Source organism: Hippichthys cyanospilos, chromosome 20 (assembly GCF_059441005.1).
Source record: "Hippichthys cyanospilos isolate Australia breed blue-spotted pipefish chromosome 20, RoL_Hcya_1.0, whole genome shotgun sequence".
NCBI classification, from domain to species: Eukaryota; Metazoa; Chordata; class Actinopteri; order Syngnathiformes; family Syngnathidae; genus Hippichthys; species Hippichthys cyanospilos.
Genome location: NC_142388.1, coordinates 6,017,163 through 6,037,743, shown reverse-complemented (window position 1 = coordinate 6,037,743; position 20,581 = coordinate 6,017,163). Strand labels below are relative to the sequence as shown.

At 40.0% G+C, this 20,581-nt stretch overlaps 1 protein-coding gene across 1 annotated transcript; it reads left to right on the top strand.

Annotated features, from left to right (window-relative positions):
• Positions 1–1,051: 1,051 nt before the first annotated feature.
• LOC148407078 (calmodulin-1) lies at positions 1,052–17,571 on the top strand. The gene is made up of 6 exons (XM_088402961.1): positions 1,052–1,191; positions 7,539–7,569; positions 7,994–8,137; positions 13,891–13,997; positions 14,178–14,313; positions 16,266–17,571. The coding sequence occupies exons 1-6, from the start codon at positions 1,189–1,191 to the stop codon at positions 16,292–16,294; spliced, it is 450 nt and encodes a 149-aa protein (XP_088259087.1). The 5' UTR covers positions 1,052–1,188; the 3' UTR covers positions 16,295–17,571.
• Positions 17,572–20,581: the final 3,010 nt, after the last annotated feature.

The following is a 20,581-nucleotide window of genomic DNA, read 5'->3' as shown; positions in this document are numbered from 1 at the left end:
TGTGACTGACGTCTTCTAAAGATGTCAACGCCGTCTTACTATACTTAACGCCACGCCACAGGAAATGAGAAGTAAACTTGTTTAGTCATCACACTGGACAGGAAGAAGGAACCCTGCAATGCCGAAAGGAAAGCTGTCACTTTCACTCGGGCCTTCGCACTCTTGTGGCAGCCAATAGTAAATCCGCACTCAGCCCATATCATTTTCTGCGCACCAATGAAAAATGGCTACGTTTTTTTATCTGTCGTCATAATGTCAAGGGATTAGAAAATAAAGCGTTTGCAGACCGGTGCTGAACGGTACATTACTTTTCAACTTTTCTAAATTTATGTTTATTATATTCCCATCAAACGCCGCTGCCTGGTGCAATGCAGGTCCCGTGTGGCCAATCAGAGGAGCCGATACATGGAGTATAATATTGCGGGTCTGAAGTAGCCAATCAGAAGCGACTTGACAATGCCGGGTACCGCAAATTCTACAGCTTCATCCACAGCACTTCCCTTGGTCACGGCATCCTTGCGCGGAGCAAACTAGTGCTTTTGCTATAGAAATCTAGTTTGTCTCAGTGATTAAAAATACCTCTTAAAATAATATATCATGGATGCTTTTAATGTTTAAGGATGGATTTTGATCATGATTTGATTGCACGTTCACAACTATCTACTTTTACTTTACACATTAAAAATCGGATATTTAAGTTGTGTGGCCAACTTGAGACAAGTTTTCTAATGTATACGAGGTGCATTTCCACAAAACTAAACGTCTGTGATTTGTTAATTTCACAAAAAGTAGTTTTCGAAATACAAAACTTGTAAAAATACTAATAAGAATTTAGCCAACAGTGACCAACTATTGAATCGTTGTCTGAAGGAATTACACCGCTTTTACGCCCCACAACACGAAATATCAATATGTATTTATTAATAGTTGGACAAAATATAACTTGCATCGTGTAATATAGTGATCATCACTAAACCGGATGATTTGCATACAGCGAGCCGCAAAACGGCATTGATGTGGAATCAGGAAGTGAGTGGTCAGTGTCGGCGGAGGGATACACAGAGCAATTCCCCCCTTCTTCTGGCCGCGGCAATATACGCGCGTTCACCCGCCAGTGGAGCTCCATCGAAGGGACGAGCACATTCCTAGTCTGCCTCCTCACACCGACAAGCACACCATCCATCCGACATGGTATGTATCCCCCATCCCTTCTTTTCATTAACCGGCTATAATCGCATTCAATCTTTTCGCGTGGTTGAAATTCGCCCGAATACAAAGGCGAAAGAAAGACAATTCGAATGAATGCATTTTAGCGCCATTGGTTACCCGTGCTCTATTCTGTATGCGGAGTGGCGGAAAACGCCCGCAATAAAACGGTTTTTTCGGTTAGCCCACCGATTAATGTAAAAACGCATAAAGATATTTTTAATGTCGTTATAGGTGTATTTATCACATGAATTATCGAGCGTATGAAATTTGAACCTCGTTTCCTGTAACTGCGCAATTCTAACCGGGCAATAAGATAGAGGGACGCTTTCCCTCTGCAGCATTGTGCGGTTTTTTTTTTTAATTAAAATTTGGGCGATCGGATTAACTGGCTTGCGTTATTATGTTAATATTCTGCAGCCATGAGTACATCTCGTCCCGTTCTCCAATCCGACTAAGGAGCGCAGGCGTGTTGGGACGCCTACCTTGCCGCTATTCGAGGCACACGCTGACATTATTCTCTTTTAGGACATACAGGAAGTGTGGGAGATGGCCTTCTTTTTGATTCCGTGGAACTTTGCCCACGGAGTCTTTTTCTCCGGGTTCTATTTTTTCTCTTTGAGGCCTAGCCATGCCATGCCGGGCCTTGATAGGGAGATAGCACCGATCTAATTAATGAATGAAGTAATATGCATGGCAATGGTAGAACTGCATTGCAGCCTGTTGGGAGGCTTTTATTGATTTATGTCTTACACGCTTTAGTTTTATTCGCTCTGATATTGTATTAGATGCTCTTCTTTTGTTAGCAAAGAAATGCTGCTCAGAACCATAAAGGTACACACACTGCGGTTCCTTTAATGTTACTTTGATGTCCATGAGACTTTTTTTTTGGTGACTTCTAGGGTGAAAATCGCCACTGAATTGTAAAAAAATTGACAGAGGCACGCTGCAAAGAGCTAATGGGAAGGACACCCTTAGATGGTTGTGTCACTGAGAGTCTTCATGATAGCCCTTTTAAGGGAATGAATTCATGTTTTTTGACTGAAATCAAAATGTGTGATTCGTGTGTTTTATTATCGATGATATATCGCGCGGCTCATCAGTTAAGACTGCTAAAAGTGAGTTATGATGGTGCATTGTCAACTAAGTAGAAATAAAAAGGTTTTTTTATGCCTTGTGTATCACCTCTATGTAATATCACCCGGCCTATTAGTTAAGATGGCTAAAAGTGAATTATGATGTATCATAAATGTAGAAATAGCTTTTTTTTAAGTCATACCACAATTTCCTGTGGTATTCTATTGATCAATGGCTCAAGGGACTTGAGATGTCCCTCTGCCGAAGTGATCAGATGTCCTTTTTACGGTATTGGCCGTAATGCAGCTTCACGTTGCAATGCAGAACAGTGACGGACGCATGGATTGTTATGACCTGCCTCCCTTGAAAAGTTGAACCTTCTTGTCTGCGTCGGTTGGTCCACTGGAGTGTAAACAGCCCCCCCGCCCACTGCGGTGCAAGTATTGACAACGCCGAGGCCCGATCTCCTTTCTGCTCCGCTCTTGTTTCCCCTGTGCATGTTTTGTAACTCGAAGGACATCTGATCTGCCGCCATGCATAATTTACACACTTGGCGGCCAACACCTTGCCGCGTCCCTTGTTCGTTCCCGGTTACTTGGCGCGAGCGGTGCGGAGGAGTACCCGGCCACCGCCGGCCATATGGTGGACCGGCCTTGTCCGCGGGGCGTAGGGAAGCTGGTGTCGTTCCGAGCCGCCCGCCCGCCCGCCCTCGCTCGACTCGGCCCATAAGGCCTCACTGTCTTTTGTGGGGCGCTTCCTTACAAAGAGCGCGTGTGTGTGGGTCACGCTGAGCTGGTGTCAGAATGAATGGAGCGTGTGTGTATGTGTGTCACACCCATCTGCCAGAGTGACAGCTGCTTTAGCACCTTTCAGTTGGTGAAGAATGACTCGACATCGGTTGACACGTAAGCGTCGTTAAAAGATTCATTTCTACCGTTTGACCTAACCATCTGAACCCTGTGCGATCATATGAGAGTGCAAGTGGGAAACATGAGTGGATCCCCTGGCCCAGTGAACTACCGCTAGCCTGCTGCGGGCCTCTTCGGACTGCAATGCTGTCGGGCTGTTTGCTTGAGCCACAGTGGGTGTGGCTGACCCACTCATGCCTGCCAGCGAGAACCCCCCCCCCCCCCCCCCCCATCGCTGCGTTCGGTCTCCAAGCGCACAAAAGTGCAATCTGCTGGAGGATCGTGAATCACAGGGAGTTTCCTATATGCGCTATGTGGAGAGGAAAATGAGGCGGAAATGACCAAAAGAGGAGGTCTTGCTGCGAGTTGAGTGGGGGAAAAAAACAAGAAGGAGGAAGGGATGGGCTACTAATGGCTCTGGTGGCTGCAGCACTTCTGAAGACCTGACAGCTTGGACCCTATCCAAGGGAGGAGATCATAGCAGTGACTCACCAAACCCCACACCCTTGTCCACTCTGGGAGACGCAGCAGTAGCAGCAATGTATCATGACAAAGAGGGCGCACAGAATCCGGCGGGTTGTCAAAAATATCCTCCGAATAATGCGGTCGGACTCCGCCGTATGACGTTATAGACGGCCGGTAGGATTTCAACGTTTCCCGTGAGACCCGAGTTCACCGGAAAACTTCATGCAAGGAAACAGAATCCAACATGACTTGGCCATGGCTTCTCAGTGCAATATGGCTGAAAGGACCTTGTGCTAGCATGATTAACTCATTCACTGCCGTTCGCGGGTATTGCCGTCAAAGATGCTTTTTATTTTTATTTTTTTTTGACGGTGAATATGTTAACTCATTCGCTATCATAATCCATATTAAATAACAAAATGCTGAAATTCACACAAGCACATTTGAGAATGATATGAAGAGGTATAAGGCTCCGGTGTTAGCGTTGGCTGCTAGCTGTGTACAATGCATGCGGTGCATTCAAAGTCAGACAGAAGAAAGTTTAATGCGTTAAATGTTAATAACTGTAAATGTCTAAATCATGTGGGTTACAATAAATCTTTAAAAGCTGACAGTTTTTTTTTAAATACTTTTTTATGTATGATAAATATATTAAAAAAAACAAAACACGTTTTTTCACTTACTGTTGACTGAAAAAAAAATATGCATAACTCTCAGGTAATAACCAGTCATTGTTAGTCTGTTTTCTGGGTTATGTCATGTGACTTTAGCAAGCTGACGCATGATTGGTTGTTACCTGAGCCCTGAACGCCTGCAATTTATTTTTGCAACATGCTAACAATTAAAAATGACATAACTCTACAATCGCGTTGACTTTTTTATAGTTGTATGTCAACCAGTGTACTTAAGTTCATTTCCACTATTATTAAATACATGTTTTTCAAAATGCAGTGAGAAATTACCACAAGAGGGTAATTTCAAAGCAACGATGTGGCAGAAATGCCACTCAGTGAGCATTAGTCAAGCTGGGGTGACATCAGTCTGCGTGTTTTGCCTCTTGACATTTCCTTTTTGGAACACAAAATAGAAGCAGGAAGGAAGTTGAAAATGGAAGCAGTTTTGTTTGCCAGAGAGGTTATTGAATCATGTCCGATAATCTTATGAGTGCTGCTGATGTTATTCACAGTCCCTGACTGGCTCTATTGATTCATCTGCTGTTTGCTCCTCAAATCATGCGGGAAGGCATTTTGTTTTTCGCATAGCTGAGTTAAAAGGTCAACTTGTGTGTCATTCAAAGAACACCCGGTTTTATAGAATATCGCCATTGTGTGATTGTGTGTTGCCATTACTCTGGAATCAAACTGGTTGGTTATTGTTTTGTTGTTGTTGTTGCATTATGTGATTTCTTTCAACCTTCCTGAAACAGTTATTTGTATTGAAACATCTCATTTTATTTTGGAAAACAGCGATCAATTATAGCCTATTTTCTGATGTGGTACAAGTCATCGAATCATTGAGGAAACGATAATGCATCTGCTCTGCATAAATGGGAAAAAATGCCCTACTTTTAAACAAAGCAACGGAAATTAAACAGTGTTGTTTAAAATCTGATTTTTTTGACTGATCAATAATTCAAATAATGGTTAATTGCAGCCCCAAGACAGAAAACTAGTTGACAAGAAGAAAAAAAAAAGAGACAGCTTTTGCAGGTTCTCTCATTGTTTCTCAAATGGGGGGGTGCAAATACCGCTGATCGTATGTGAAGTCAGGCATACTTGAGGGGAAAAACAGGTAGCAGCAAATCTAATATAATGCTTTATAATGCTATGATAGGAACAACAGGTTTCTTTTCAAACTAAGAGCAAATGAATTGGAACATGAAAACATTTAGCGCTAGATTGTGTTATCCTGATTCCTTTGCAAAACGTGAATTTAAGTTATTACCAATGCTCACTGTCATGAATGACACAATTTCCTGGCGGATAGGCCATTTTTTTTTTTTTTTTTAAATGCCCATCCTAATTGCTATCATACAAATTGCCTTGAACACCCGCGTTACTTATCCATTCAAACTCCCTTGCTAATTTACCGCCTAGTTATTTTGGTCACCTGCTTGAGTTTTTATTTATTTTTTGCACCCTGAATTGACAGTTTGAACTTAATTTGAGAACAATTTGAGAACCGGTTGAGCGTTGTCGTGACGACGCTTCCGTGAGGAACTTCAAAATAAAAGCGTGCCGAGGCTGTTCTGGTCATACGTTACTTCTACCGATAAGTATAGTTTATTTTGAAAGATTTTGTTGGCTTCCTCACAACGTTTGCATGGGCTTGGCTGCCGGAAAAGTAGATCGTGTGGCAAAAAAGTTTGGTCTATAAAAATAGCTTCAATCTTTGATTGTTTTTCGGTGACCTCAATGCACTTCTGTATCCGGAGCTAATTTGCAGGTACACACATTTATGTGCACCAAACCGCTATGGGAATTTGCTTGGAGGCAGAACTGGCAACTGTGACTAATTTGCAGGAGCCATGGGAATGGAAAGTTTTGGTGTGAAGGAAGACTGCCATTCAGAGGTGTGTGTGTGTGTGTGTGAGTGTGTGCGCGTGCATTTGTGTGCACTGACATCTTGACATAATCGTTCCTTTATTTTTGCAGACTAAGTCAGTCCAGTGTTTCGAACAACAAATGTCTTCTAATGCAATTGATGCACACTTTATGTACGTTGTGGTTTTTGGCATTCGCAGAATGTGTGCGATTGCTTTCACAGCAATTAGTGACCAGGAAATGAGATTGACTCAAAGTCATTAAAGTGTGATATGGATCAAAACAATTTAGCACAGCTAGATCATGTGTTGGTGAGGGTGGGTCATTTTAACCTACATTTATATATATATAATGGAGATTAAGAATGGTGATCATTTATTGTATTAATTAGGTCTGGGAAAAGTTGATCAAGTCTGGTAAGTCACCTTTAAAAATGTCTAACTTCAAGCCCCCCAAGCAATTTTTGCACTACCATTTTCTATGTGGATTTGCAGACGTACGGGATATCTGACATTTGGCATCATTTCCAACAAAATAACAACGTAATGTTCAATTATTGCAAAGTGAAATGGGCATACCACAGCAGTGCTTTGGAAAAAAGAGAAACTTATGCAAAGACTGTCTCAACGTACTGCTCCATCACTTACTAGCTTGTTGGCAGATGTTATTTGTGGGCTTAAAAACACGTAACTACCAAAGTCATTAAACTAAAGAACTTCCCAAAAAGCATTAGGGCTGTAGACTGTAACCTCTAACACCCAATAGTCGATGGTATCTTGGTATTAGGTACTTAGATTTTAATCAGAAGGGGCAATCAAGCACAAAAAGTGCCCTGTATGATCATCAAGAAGAAGAACAGGAAGTTAGTGACCTAACAGCGTGTTTTGTCGACCACAAATGCTAATCGCTAGCACACTAATGCTAATTTACCATTGCTAACTGGTTAGCATAGGCAAATTTTGTTGGTGTCTAAAAAATCATACGTATAGAAGACAATAATAGTGAGTAGATTATAAAAAAAAAACTGATCAGGTGTCAATTAATCCGTGCACGTCAACACTCAACCATAGCGCTATGGGAGCTTGTTTGGAGTATTGTCATTGGCAAATGTTGGCATCCCCTATGAGCGCCTGCTATTTCAGGCCCAGCTCGGAGGCCAACAGATCCCCGAACACAGTCTCCAGTGTTGAAACGTGTGGTGGTAGGCGGCCATGGTTGATGTGGAATGTGATGACCAGTACATCTGGGATTTTGGAAAATGTGCGTGCTGTGTAACTTGTTTGTTTGCCGCCACCGCTCACCCCTCCCTTTTTTTTCTTTTCTTCCCCTCCATCCACAGGCTGACCAACTAACAGAGGAGCAGATTGCAGGTATGAACGGCACCATTGCAATTTAGTCAATGAAGCTTTTATTCCTCACAGCCGTTACGTAACGAGGCTCTGTTATCACGGCGTGTAATAAAAGGAATGATGGAGGACTTTGCACCCCCTTGGGAAAACGTTAACATTGCAAAACTAATGAGCTTTAATAGAGGAAGTTTTACCAAGAGTATGATCCAACTTTGAATACAGCTGCTCCGCATTTTTCTTCCTCCGTCAAACCCACTCTCGCTAATTAGCTTTTGCTAAAACTTCATGGTTAATTCGCTAAAAACTTATCATTTACCCTTCATGCACTTAAGTCTTTTTAATTAAAATTAGGGTCATTCTAGAGGTCATTTATTTTCACAACAAACCTAACCATCAAAATAGTAGGTGGGTGTCTAATGTTAACAAATTTTTACCCCTCCGCCAGAGTTCAAGGAGGCTTTCTCCTTATTCGACAAGGATGGCGACGGCACCATCACCACCAAAGAACTTGGCACCGTCATGAGGTCGCTGGGACAGAACCCCACGGAGGCCGAGCTCCAGGACATGATCAACGAGGTGGACGCTGACGGTAAGCTGATGAACGTCTCCCGATGATTGACAAGAAAACGCCATCAAAACTATTTGGTGCTTATAACGTGTTATGTTCAAGTGGTAGAAATTAGCGGGCCCACCTGTTTCTGGTGGGTGGGTGATGAGGACCCACTTAGACTTGAAGAATTCTCAAGGATCGAGTTATTTTCACTCACAATTAGCAGAGAACCCGCAAGTTCAACACCCGGCAAAAAAAAATGGTGGAATCGCCAGTCTTGGTGTAGTCATTCGGTTCTTTAAATTAGCAGAAAAACGGACAAGACACAAGAGGTCTGCAACCACGAATCGTTAAAATGACAACTATCGATGATCAAGTCAAGCAGATACTTTTTACATTTTACTCTTGTGCAGTATTTTAAAATAAGTGTAGTCAGTTGCAGTTCAGTTTTGTTATTCTAAACTAGCAGTTTCCACATGTGGTATACGAGATTGGGAACATTTCTTTTCAAATTAAGAACAAATGAATTGGAACATGACTCATCCTATTGCTCAAATGTGTTCTGGTGCCCACCGCTGTGTGTTTTTGTGAAGTTTTAAACAGACGGGCGTTTTTCAGTTTTCTGCAGGCGAGTCAAAAATAAATTATTACATGATCTATCTTCTGGAGTTGCTGGATTAAAAATGTAGTTTGAAAGCATGGCACAATACTTTTTTTTTTTTTTTTTTAATGCCTTGGACTGTAAGAGAGGGTTTAACCCAGATGTGAGGCGCGTTCTGCAGTTTAGCCAACGCCCATCGTGTTGAAATTCATGCATAAAGAGGATCTTAACTCAATGCATAAAGCACATAAAAGGTGAGCAAAGTGCAGATTGCAAGAATCATAAACGAGAATGACAAAGGACAGGGAATAAAGGTGCAGCCTCCTTTGAGTTTTCATTTTCCTTTATCGCGACTGAAAAGCAAGAAAAGAAGACGAGGCCGTCCTTGAGCAATGCACTTCAAGATGTTTGCTGTCAGTGTTGTGCAGTTCTCAGGAGAATTCCGTGGCCTTTGTGTGAAACAATCGAGCGGGAGGAAACCCAGAGAAAAGCCACGTAACGGGGAAAGCATGAAAATTCAACACAGGATGGCTGGAGTCGAAATCAAACCGGCAACCGCTGAGCGGTGACGCCTACGGCCGAGTGGTTAGCGCTTAACACGCAAAATTTACTTCTCAGTTAGTGGGGCAGGAAACGGGATTTCCTTTCGCGCTATAGAGTGTAATTACACATCGGTGGCACCAGGTGGTGCTGTGGCAGTCTGTCAAAGTCTGCGAGAGTTCTAAACCTTTTTCAAAGGTCGAAAATATTTCTAGTTTTTAATAAAAATTGGCATTTCTTTCATTTCAGGCACTTTGCTGCACTTTTTTTTCAGATTCAGACTAAGCTGTAACCTGTATATATATATAAACCCTGTCAAAATGATTTTAAAAAGGTTTTATACAATTTTTATCGCTAAAGATCTCATTTACAGTCACCGCAGCGAGTGTACTTTTCGCACGAAGATTGTGACAGGTTCTCGTGAGAACTCGCTGACCCCAGCCGCCACCTTAGAGGATTTTGCGAACGGGACCGCATCGATGCGGAGGATATCAATCCCGCCGCGGGTTGGCCGCTCGATTACCACAGCGTCCTCGGCGCCCACCCCCACTCCTTAGCTTTCGCCCAAGAGCGGCAAGCAAGCATTTCCGCGCGCACACACACACACACACACACACACACATCATCGCCAACATCCCCTTGTTCTGCCTCTGCCTCCCTTGGCTGATGCAATCTAGGTCAGACAGCAATGAAGCTAGTAATGGAAAATAAAAGTGGTTACATAAGGCCCCCTCTTGGCTTTGCACATCCAGTACCCACATCAGCAGCCGCGCCATCCAAGCTGGCCCATTCAAAATCACCTTTATTTACCAAACAAGAAGATTTTAGCTCCTTATTCAACTGAATGGATGAGAAGGTGGCAGCTCAGCTTCGCGGGAGTCTCATTGTATTGTACAAACACACAAAAAAAAAAATCTCTTCATGCATATATATATATAATATATATATATATATATATATATATATATATATATATATATATATATATATATATATATATAGTGTGTTTTTTTACAAATGAAAACATGTTTTATCCATAAAATATTTATTTTCCCTCAAAATATCTCAGATTTTAACACATTTGTGTAAACCAGTGCTTCTCAAATAGTGGGGCGGGCCCCCCTGGGGGGGCGCGGATGATCCCAGGAAAAATGCTTTGTTTTTGTCATGTGGAATGTAATTGCAATAAAGTAATAATTTTCATCATTTTCTTTTAGTTTCAGGCACTTTGGTGCACTTGCCTCTCTTTTTTCCGTTTTAGACTAAGCTATAACCGTATAAACGCGATCAAAATCATTAACAGTTGTCGAAAGTTGATTTATATTGCGTTTTTCTGTTGTTAATGTTAAAGGATACATGTGTAGGTATACTTAAACAATTTTCATCAATAATAATTTTATTTATATTCAGTTCATCGACTGAGGGGGGGGCGCGAAAAATATGGCAAAATATAGTTGAGAAACACTGGTGTCAACTGTTCCAAATGTCAGCAGGATCTATTACAAAGTTATGTGAATATTTGAACGAATTTTTCAGAAGTTTGCAGTTTAAATATATGATCGGACAAGGGATTTAAAAAAAAAAAAAAAAAAATCCAGATATTGATCAAAATGGTGCATATCAGTCCATCACTGGTAAATTCCTAATTTCTTATATCGGAGACTAGGTCAGTTGCAAAAATGAAAGCTTCACGGGTGAATTGTGCGTACGACAACTTTTATCCATCGTGGAAGAAGAAATTTCATCGCACAAGGTTTAAAAATATGGACATTCTGTCAGGCTCTGGTAAACCTTAAAATAAATGTCAATTTTTTTTCACATCATCTCCCACTCTGTTTACTCCTTACATTCTCCTCTTCGCATCTCCCCATTGCCCCGCCCCCTACTTCCTCAAAGAGCCTATAACATTTTATTCTTTCAATTGTGTAATATGTGCGTAAAAACTTCATTTGGCTCGTTGGCGATTTAAATTCTTATTAAATATGAGTTTTATGGTACAGACATTTCTAAGCAAGATGTTTTCGGAGAGCCCACACCTTTTACCGTGTGACTGCCTTGCCCCCTTCATGACTTCGTTCAATGGCGGCGGGCCACGCAACAGTAAAACAGAAAAACCTTGCTATTAAAACGTCGCTTTTTACTTGGCCGACTCGGTGCAAAATCTAGTTTCCTCAACGTTGGAATTAAAACGAAATATAGAAAAAAAAACGTGGATAATGTCGGTCTATAGTTTATAAACGCTCTTCTAGCTGTTTTCATGCGCACGAGCAGGGTAAGCAAGGAATGCTTAGAAATGCATCAATGAAGGAAAATAACACGGGTGTGTTTAGGGTGAGAAATCAACATTGGATCATTTTTAAAAGCTATAAAAATTTGACTTTTCAATGTTACCGCCTCCTTTTAAAGCATTTTTTTCCCTTTGCTTCCCTCCCACAATTTTTCGTCATTCTTACTCGCGTCTTTCCTTTCATCTGGTCCCTGCGCCGCTTTTGGGGAGCCATTGCTCCGATTCTCCTCTCATCGTCCCCCTCGCTTTTTCCTCCCGACGCCGCCGGCTACCTTCCGCGTTAGATAACAGGTCCTAGGATTGTTACCCCGGGCCACGAGATCACCATCTGCCCTATCGCGTTACCGCGTCCCTTTTTTGTTCCCCCTTTCCACGTACACGCGTCTAGATTTCCATCGCTCGCTCTCCTTATCTCAAGGCGTTCTCGCTCATTGTCTAATCTGTACAATCCCCTCGCCCGTCTGTCCCACCCGGGAGCTAATCCCTCTGGGTGCTTTGCCCTGCGTGTCCCCGACCTTTCGCGGTAATTCCATCAGACCTTTTTTTTTTTTTTTTTAATTGAGTTTTCGATCATGGGACACTCCTGTATTTAGTTCTAACATGTTAAAGCAAGATATTAACAGATATTAACAGTATCGTTCTTCTCCTGTGAACATTTCTTCAAGTTCGACGGAACAAGTTTGTTTTCTTCCAAACCTGCCAATTTGGTGACAGAAAGTAGGCTATAATTTAGACCAACGAAAGCAAGTCATGAAAGAAATTGACATCACCTACTTATGGTCTGTAATTTGTTAATCGTACTACTGCATGTCTTCCAAGGACTGCAACTGATGGTTCATTTCAATCATTTTGTCAATTAATCTGAATCATAAATCTTTTTTTTTTCCATGATTTATTTAGTTTTTAGTCTACCTACAAAAATGTTGTGCTTAGTGAGCAAAAATCAAAGCAGGTGTTTGCAAATGTCTTATCTTGCTTCAACAAGGTAATGCCGTAACTTTTTTTAAAAGTTTTTTTTCTCACGCTTTGAACCCTGTGTCTTATGATCCAATGCATCTTTTTTGTAGTTTTTTTTTTTTTTTTTTTTTTTTTACTAGCCATGTGGGGGCACGCTACCAGTAAAGACACTATTGAAGTATTGTTTTGGAATTTGAACTACTATTTTACTCAACACAAGAAGGCACGCTTCACTAGCGAACACCATCAAGCATGTTAATGTTGTGTTGATGCCGTATTCTAGCAATCCAAGTGTTTCTGTCATGTAATATGTTGGTGCTAGTCGTATTTCTAAACAAGCGTTTGTTGGAGCTGATGCTTTCTGTCGACTGAAAAAAATGGCGTGCTTTGGGTAATAATCGATCACGGCTCACTTATTGGTCATGTGACATTCACAAGCTAAGCTGTGATCGTTACACTAAACCTATAGCACGCGTGGTGTAATTTTCAGTGGCAAATGTTTTAAAAAATGTTCATTGTTCATTAAATAAAATGTCCAAAGTAACAATGGACCAAATATAGGTGTTTATTGCTAAAAATGGTTAAATAAGTGGACTATCTCTTTTAATTGAATAATTGTTGCACCGAAGACTGTATGTCTCTTTCACTCATTTTAAAATGGCTGGTAAGCTCCCACTCCCACAACGGCGCAAATGCCCCTCTGTTTCTCAACTTGTCTGCAGTTAAGACTGTGCCATGCCCTAAATAGGACATAAAACAAGTGGAATGGGTTCCTAAATGATTTAACAATATATAGGTAGATGTATTGGCTTCTACAACAGGTCTTCATCTGCAAATTGGTACCTGGGATTGAATACCTTGACTTTGTAGATGTATAAATATGTCTTTTGGATTGAATGAGTTAATACCAAATATAAATGTATAAATGCTCTAACCCAGTAGGAGTCGGAAATCCCTTGTCCAATGTTGTTTCCGTTGTCCTCCATTTTGTCCTTTCACATCTCTCCAGCTGGCTTTTCCTACCGGGAGCCTTTGATTAATACGGCCTTCCAGCTGCACACACTGTACATAATGGATGAGTGGTTATGGGTCTCCCCCAACCAATCCCCCACCCCCCCCCCTCCTGGAATCCTGCTGCGCTATGTATAACGTATGCAGCATCTTTGCAGGGCTTTCCTAAAGAAGACACACACGCACGCGGGATCCCTCTCACGCCACCGAGCCTAGAAAATAATCATTTTGAGGCTTTCTCAAGTCGCACCTTTAGGAAATATTGACGCTGCACAAGATATTCCAATTAAAAAAAAAAAAACACTTTCATTTTGATGCTTTTCATCAGCTTAATGTTGAGGCATGCTTTTAAGTAATTGCCATCTGGATTAAATGGTGACTCATTGATCATTGCAGGTAATGGAACCATTGACTTCCCCGAGTTTTTGACCATGATGGCAAGGAAAATGAAGGACACGGACAGCGAGGAGGAGATCCGCGAGGCTTTCCGGGTATTTGATAAGGTAAACACACTGTTACAGTTAAAAACTCATTTAACTCCTTCACTGCCGTTGACGACTATAACTGACAAAGACCCTTTTGAATAGGACAACCAAAGTAAAAAAAAATAGCCAATGAGTGATCAAAGACCTGGTGTTACCCCCTCAAGAACTAGGAATCATTTTTTTTGCCACAATTTCCAGGATGGAAACGGCTACATCAGCGCCGCAGAGCTTCGTCACGTCATGACGAACTTGGGCGAGAAGCTAACGGACGAGGAGGTGGACGAGATGATCAGAGAAGCAGACATTGACGGAGACGGTCAGGTCAACTATGAAGGTAAGCTCAGTTATGAAGCTACGGTGTTATTAAATTGTCGCGGCCGAGAAATAAAGCTTTTATTATCAGATTTTTGGCCAAATAAATCATCGTTAATCGGACACTTTGAGGGAAAAATTTAAAAAAAAAATTACAGGCACAGGGTTATGAATTACAGGAAGAACATTTGACTCTTAGGATACGTTTTCCTTTGTCCAAAATGGACAATTCAACAAATGTTTTTTTGAGAGGTTCTCTTAATATTTACAACAGTAAATATATGTTTTGTTATACTTGTTTTTCTACAACAAAAACAGCAAAATTAGCCACTTTTTTGGAAGGCTATAGCATCTAAAATGGTACAGATATGCACTTCTACTTTTCCCCCATTTGTTTAACCACAACATTTTGCAAAAATCATATTTTGCTATATTATGATTTTCAATTGTAGAGTGAACATTTAACAAAATTCAGCAAAACGTGGCTAATGTTTTATAGCATGCGGAGCATTTGACTGTTTTGTTGTAGTTTTAAAAAAAAAAAAAAAAATCCCTATTAATTTACTAAATCAGCCAACGTTTTTGCAGTTTTTTTCTTGTGGTTTTATTTGAATTGCATTCTCGTCGCACAGGTTTTGTTTCTTGTCCCTTTTGCACACAAAAATCACACAAAAAAAAGCAAAAATATTTACTCTTTTAAAACATTCTACGCCGTAAGTACGCAAGGTCATATAACCACGAAAATTCCAAATCGGGAGCACATGTGAGGTTGTGAATCTGGTCTATGTTTTTATTAAACGTGGGAGGGCGACACAAACAAGCCGGGCACAAAATGTCAGTCATTGTTCTGACTGTCCATCACGAGACAATGCGCTCATCTTGTTGCTTTATTACGTCCATTAAGTGAATTGCCCTACTTTTCAGCCATCTCCAAAGCTCCTTTCATCCACGCGTTGCCGGCTTGCATTTTAATATTGTTGTTTGAAAGGGGGACTGATTGAAATGTGTCTTTGCACAAAGTTGCTAAAAAATAATGCAGATCCATTTTAATTAAGGCTGAAACAAGTTTTCAAGTAAATTGAGTACTCTCCCTTAAAAAAAAATAAAAATGCCTGATTCCCCACTGATGCTGACATCTTGACAGTTGCTGTTGCTACTGATCACTTTTTAGCAAACCGTGCTAGCTTAAATGTGCTGTTTCAGACAGAAAATTAATCTCATAGCCCAAAATATGGAGGAGGAATTGTTTAAATATCAGTAAAAAAAAAAAAAAGACTAAAAATGGATCAAAGTTGATTATTTACAATTGTGAAAATGTGTGATTTGGTCTCCTGTGTTAATATTTTTTTCCATCAAGCAAAAATATGTTTTTTAATTGTTTTAATGCTCTTTTATTTGAATTAATTGTATAATTATTTACTTTCTCTGGATATTTTATTTGACAATTTTTTGTATAAGCAAAAATACTCAATCAATTCCAAAGGCTTCAATATTATTTTTCTTTTTTTTAATATAGACAGACATTTAATCCCAGAGACTTAAATATATTTTTTTCTTTTTTTAATATAGATAGACATTTAATCCCAGGTACATACTTTTGTACTTATGAATGAATGAATGAATAAATAAATAAAAATCAAGGGAGATTCTCCTTATAGTCATACCTGCCCTAAAACTATTATGTGCCCCCCGATAAATATGAGTGACACCCCTGACTCTAGTAATCAATTAAAATTTGACAAAATTCGGTTAGTTATTAAAGTAATTGGTTACTTTAGTACTTGATTATTTAAGAATTCTTTTAATACTTAGTTACATCATTGATCGCACCGTTTTCAGACCCTCCTTTGCTTGGGAAAATAAAAAATAAATACATTGGGTGAATGATGGGCTATTTAAAAAAAAAAAAAAAAAAAAAAAAGGTGCGGTCAGTCAACACTCATCAACTTTTTCTTGTCTTCTCTGTCCCTGCAGAGTTTGTACAGATGATGACCGCAAAGTGAAGCTTGCCCACCCTATCGTGTCCCCTCTTAGAAGATTCAAAAGAAAAAAAGAAGAAAAAAAATGGGAAAAAAAAATCCAAATGTTTTACTTACCTCTTGGAGAAAAAAGTTCATTTATTCATACTGTTTCTGTATAGAAAATAATTGAATGTTGAAATACAATATCCTTCTGTCCACGCAGGGAAATATATATTAAAAAAAAAAACAAAATTAGACAAAAAATAATCTGCATGAAAAGATGGTTAGTAATTCTTCCCCCCCTCCCTTCCTCCTTCCCCGCCCCCCCCTCTGGAAATCAATTTAGCATCAGTACTGAACAAATAATAACATCCACCCTGTAACGACTACTTTCAGACTAAAGCAATGAAGTTGGTGTCCAGTTCCATTTGCTCGTGGTAAATGTCCGGGCTGGTCATTTCCTTTCCTTCTCTCTTTTGTTTTTCTGTTCTTTGTGCATGCAAGCTTGAGACTGGAGCACATACACCCCCCCTCCCTCCTCCTCTCCCCCCCCCCCCCTCCCCCTCCCTTCCCAACCCTCCTCCGGGGCTACCAGAGCGCGCTAATTCCACTATACGCTGTCCTCTTGATGGTTTGGTACAGTTTTTTTGTATTTGGAGAGGAACCCTGTAATGTTAAGATGAGAGAATATTCCAAGTTCGGACTCATGAAGCATAAAGTGGAATGGGACTTAATTGTATGCTAGATAAAATTAAAAAAAAAAAAAAGCTTAAAAAAAAAAACTTTTGGCATGTTTTTTTTTTTTTTTTTTTTTTGTTATATGGATGACCATCTTAGTTGTGTCCTGCCCTTTAAAAAGAGGAGGGAGGGAGGGGAACTTCAAGAGTCTTACGGTGAGCTTTGTTTCTTTTCTTTTTCTTTTCTTTTTTTATTCTTTCGCTGAGATGGAGTGTATGTCCTGTTTTCTTGCAAGAGAGAATCACTGGCCTTCACTTTTTTTTTTTTTTCTTTTCTGTTTCTCGACTCGGGCGAGCGAGCGGTGCGCCGCGTCGGCGGCGAACGCCGTCCAGCGCCACGCCCCCGCTCCTCATCTGAGTTCAGTTTACATTCATTCCAAGTTGTACATGCTATAGTTTTTGTTTTGTTTTTTTGTTGTTTTTTTTTTTTTTCAAATAAAAACCATGAACTTTATTATGTCTTTTGTCATTCTTTTTTTTAAGTCATTTCTTTCTATGCTTGGTTGCAAAAATAGACAAAGTAATCTGTATTTTTGTCCGCGAATGAGACTGATGTGTCAATAATAAACGATTGTAAGCATCCGCACGTGCATTGTCATTGGGGGCGGGGCCATAGGCGCGTCACCAGCAACACACGACTATATCTACTTCTGCAAAAACTGGGGGTTGCTAGGCAACAAGAGCATGCTCTAACTGGGATTTTTTTATTTTTTTTTAAAGGACGGTGGGAGTTGGAAAAAGGCTTTTTATTATTGACTGTGAGGGCAATTTTTTATTTATTTTTTACATTTTTTTTGCCCCCTAACACCCTTACTATCAACATCTGAAAAATCGGCAAAGAAGCGATACTATATTTGGACCACACTTGACCATGTTTGGCAAGCGGCTCCCTCCCACACACACACACACTAGCCTCATAACCATAGCAACTATTTATAGCGCAACTTTGTACCCCTGCCAATATGGTGAAGTTTCATTTTCAGCCTTTTCTGAGGCTGTGGGGCTAACAGGAAGTAAAAGATCAAAAGAAATACCTGAAGCTGTTCCTAAAGTTAGAAGCGTCAAATGTAATTCCACATAAGGGTGTGTCTCGACCCTACAGCCTGAATTTCAATGCGCTCGTTATCTTGGCGGATACGTTTTAATCAAGTTGCAGGGAATGCCAAAGGTCAACAAGGAAACTCAAGTCCCACTTCATCACTGTTACGTTTCGCTGTCAAACGCCAGGAAAGCAGCGAAACAATCCCACTAGAGGAGGGGGTGTGGCTGAAAGCATGGCGGAAGGGAAGAGACACCTGAGCACCCTGACGGTTAAATTAAGAACATAAATATTTTAAGTGTAAATGAAGCAACGCACTGCGGAGGCCGTAATGTGAGAACTGCTCGAGTCCAGATATCGTGTGTCACGCTCGACCACGCCCACCTTGAAAACGAACCACGCTGACAAACATGGCGAAAAAGCAGGTTTATTTGATATATATATATATATATATATATATATATATATATATATATATATGTGCTGTGTATAAATATAATTCACACACACAGGTGTGTGTACTTTTATATATTACGTGTTAATGTACTGTACGATAAGTACCGTATACATATTGTGTGTGTATATATATATATATATATATATATATATATATATATATGTATATATATATATATGTGTGTGTGCATACTATATGTCCTGCACTTATGTGTCACTGTGTATGTAGTGTACATATGTATGTACAAGTACATTTTATGTATGTATACATACACATTATATGTACCTTTTATATGCTATACATATATATATATATATATATATATATATATATATATATATATATATATATATATATATATATATATATATATATATATATATGTGTGTGTGTGTGTGTGTGTGTGTGTATATACTATATGTACTTATGTACTGCACTTATGTGTCACTGTGTATGTAGTGTACATATGTATGTATAAGTACATTATATGTATGTATACATACACATATGTACCTTTTATATGCTATATATATATATATATATATATATATATATATATATATATATATATATATGTAAGCATACAGAATGTGTGCACATATATACTGTATGTGTGTATATATGTATTGCATACATGAGAGTATGATTCAGCATTTCCATGCATCTTCTGAGGTAATGTATATTTTTAGCAAGGCTACACATATGCTTTGAAAAGTTGTCATTTCCTTCTGCGTTCCCATGTGCTGAGATACCTCTGGGTAATTAGCTTGCGCCGATTCAGACATAATGTTCTTGCGGCATCGCTGCCTGTCGCGGTCCTCGGAGGGTGGCTTTCCCGGTCTTTTAATGCAAGGCCTTCAATCATAACACACAGCAGCCACCCTCATCCAAACAAAAGGAGCAGAGCTCTAAATCCGCCTTCTTGTCGTTTTTGACGTCAATCCTCCAACTTTTGGGGCCGCTTTTGTTTTTGTATTTGCTCTCCGTGGACTGCGTCGGCGCAGGTTTGATTTCGACGGACAACAATCACTCCGAGCATCTACGTCAGGCTTCCTTCTATTTACCGCGAAGAATAGACTCATCCATGTTTGATTGTAAAATATTACCAAGGTGTAACGACAACTGAGCCTCCCCTAACCTCATGCAATATTCAGCGGCAATGATATAAGATTACAGCTAATGAAAAAAGAAAACAGCGTGCTATACAAGCCGCTCTTTAATAACGAGCGGCGCCCCGGTCGGCTTCGGAAGAGCAGCCAGCTGGCGGTAACTAGAGGCCATGCGGAGAGCATGCACGTCAACGCCGCGCCCGTACCCTTAGCGGGTGCGAAAGCCGCGGCAGGCGGTCGGTCGCCAAGCTAAATGGATTGGCAATCAACTTCCAATACAGGAGCTAAAGAACACTATAATGAAATACATGGAATAATGCTAGCTAGCATTAGCTTGATTTATGTTTTATCTTCCTTCGTAACTATTTATTTCCTTCCATCCTTTCTTCATTTGTTTTTTTTTCATTCATTTCCTACTGACCTTCCATCTTTCTTTCTTACACAATCCTCTTTTTTCTATCCTTTTTGTCTTCCTTCCGGCCTCCCTCTTGTCATCCATTTTTTATTTTATTTTTATTCATTTTTATTTTTGTTTATTTTTTATCTATCTATCTATCTATCTATCTATCTATCTATCTATCTATCTATCTATCTATCTATCTATCTATCTATCTATCTATCTATCTATCTATCTATCTATCTATCTATCTATCTATCTTTTTTTCTTTCTTTCTTTCTTTGAATGGATAAAAGTTGTCAAATTATTTGAGCTTCTGTGCATTGCACCACTGCAATTTCCAGTATTTGTCATATATGTGCTTGTTTGTATTGCTAGCATTTTTTCCACCGGCTAACTTTCTAAACGCATGTCAGCAAGACTGCCGCATTTTCCAACTGTGATCACACGTGCACAAACGAGCGGGGACAGGGCCAAAAGGCGCATGTGAGGGTTGAGTGTGTGACAATGACTTGCATCAGCATCTTCTCTAACGGGGTAATCCCCTCCACTCCCACCCCACCCCTTAGTAGAAAAAAAGTGAGCGAGAG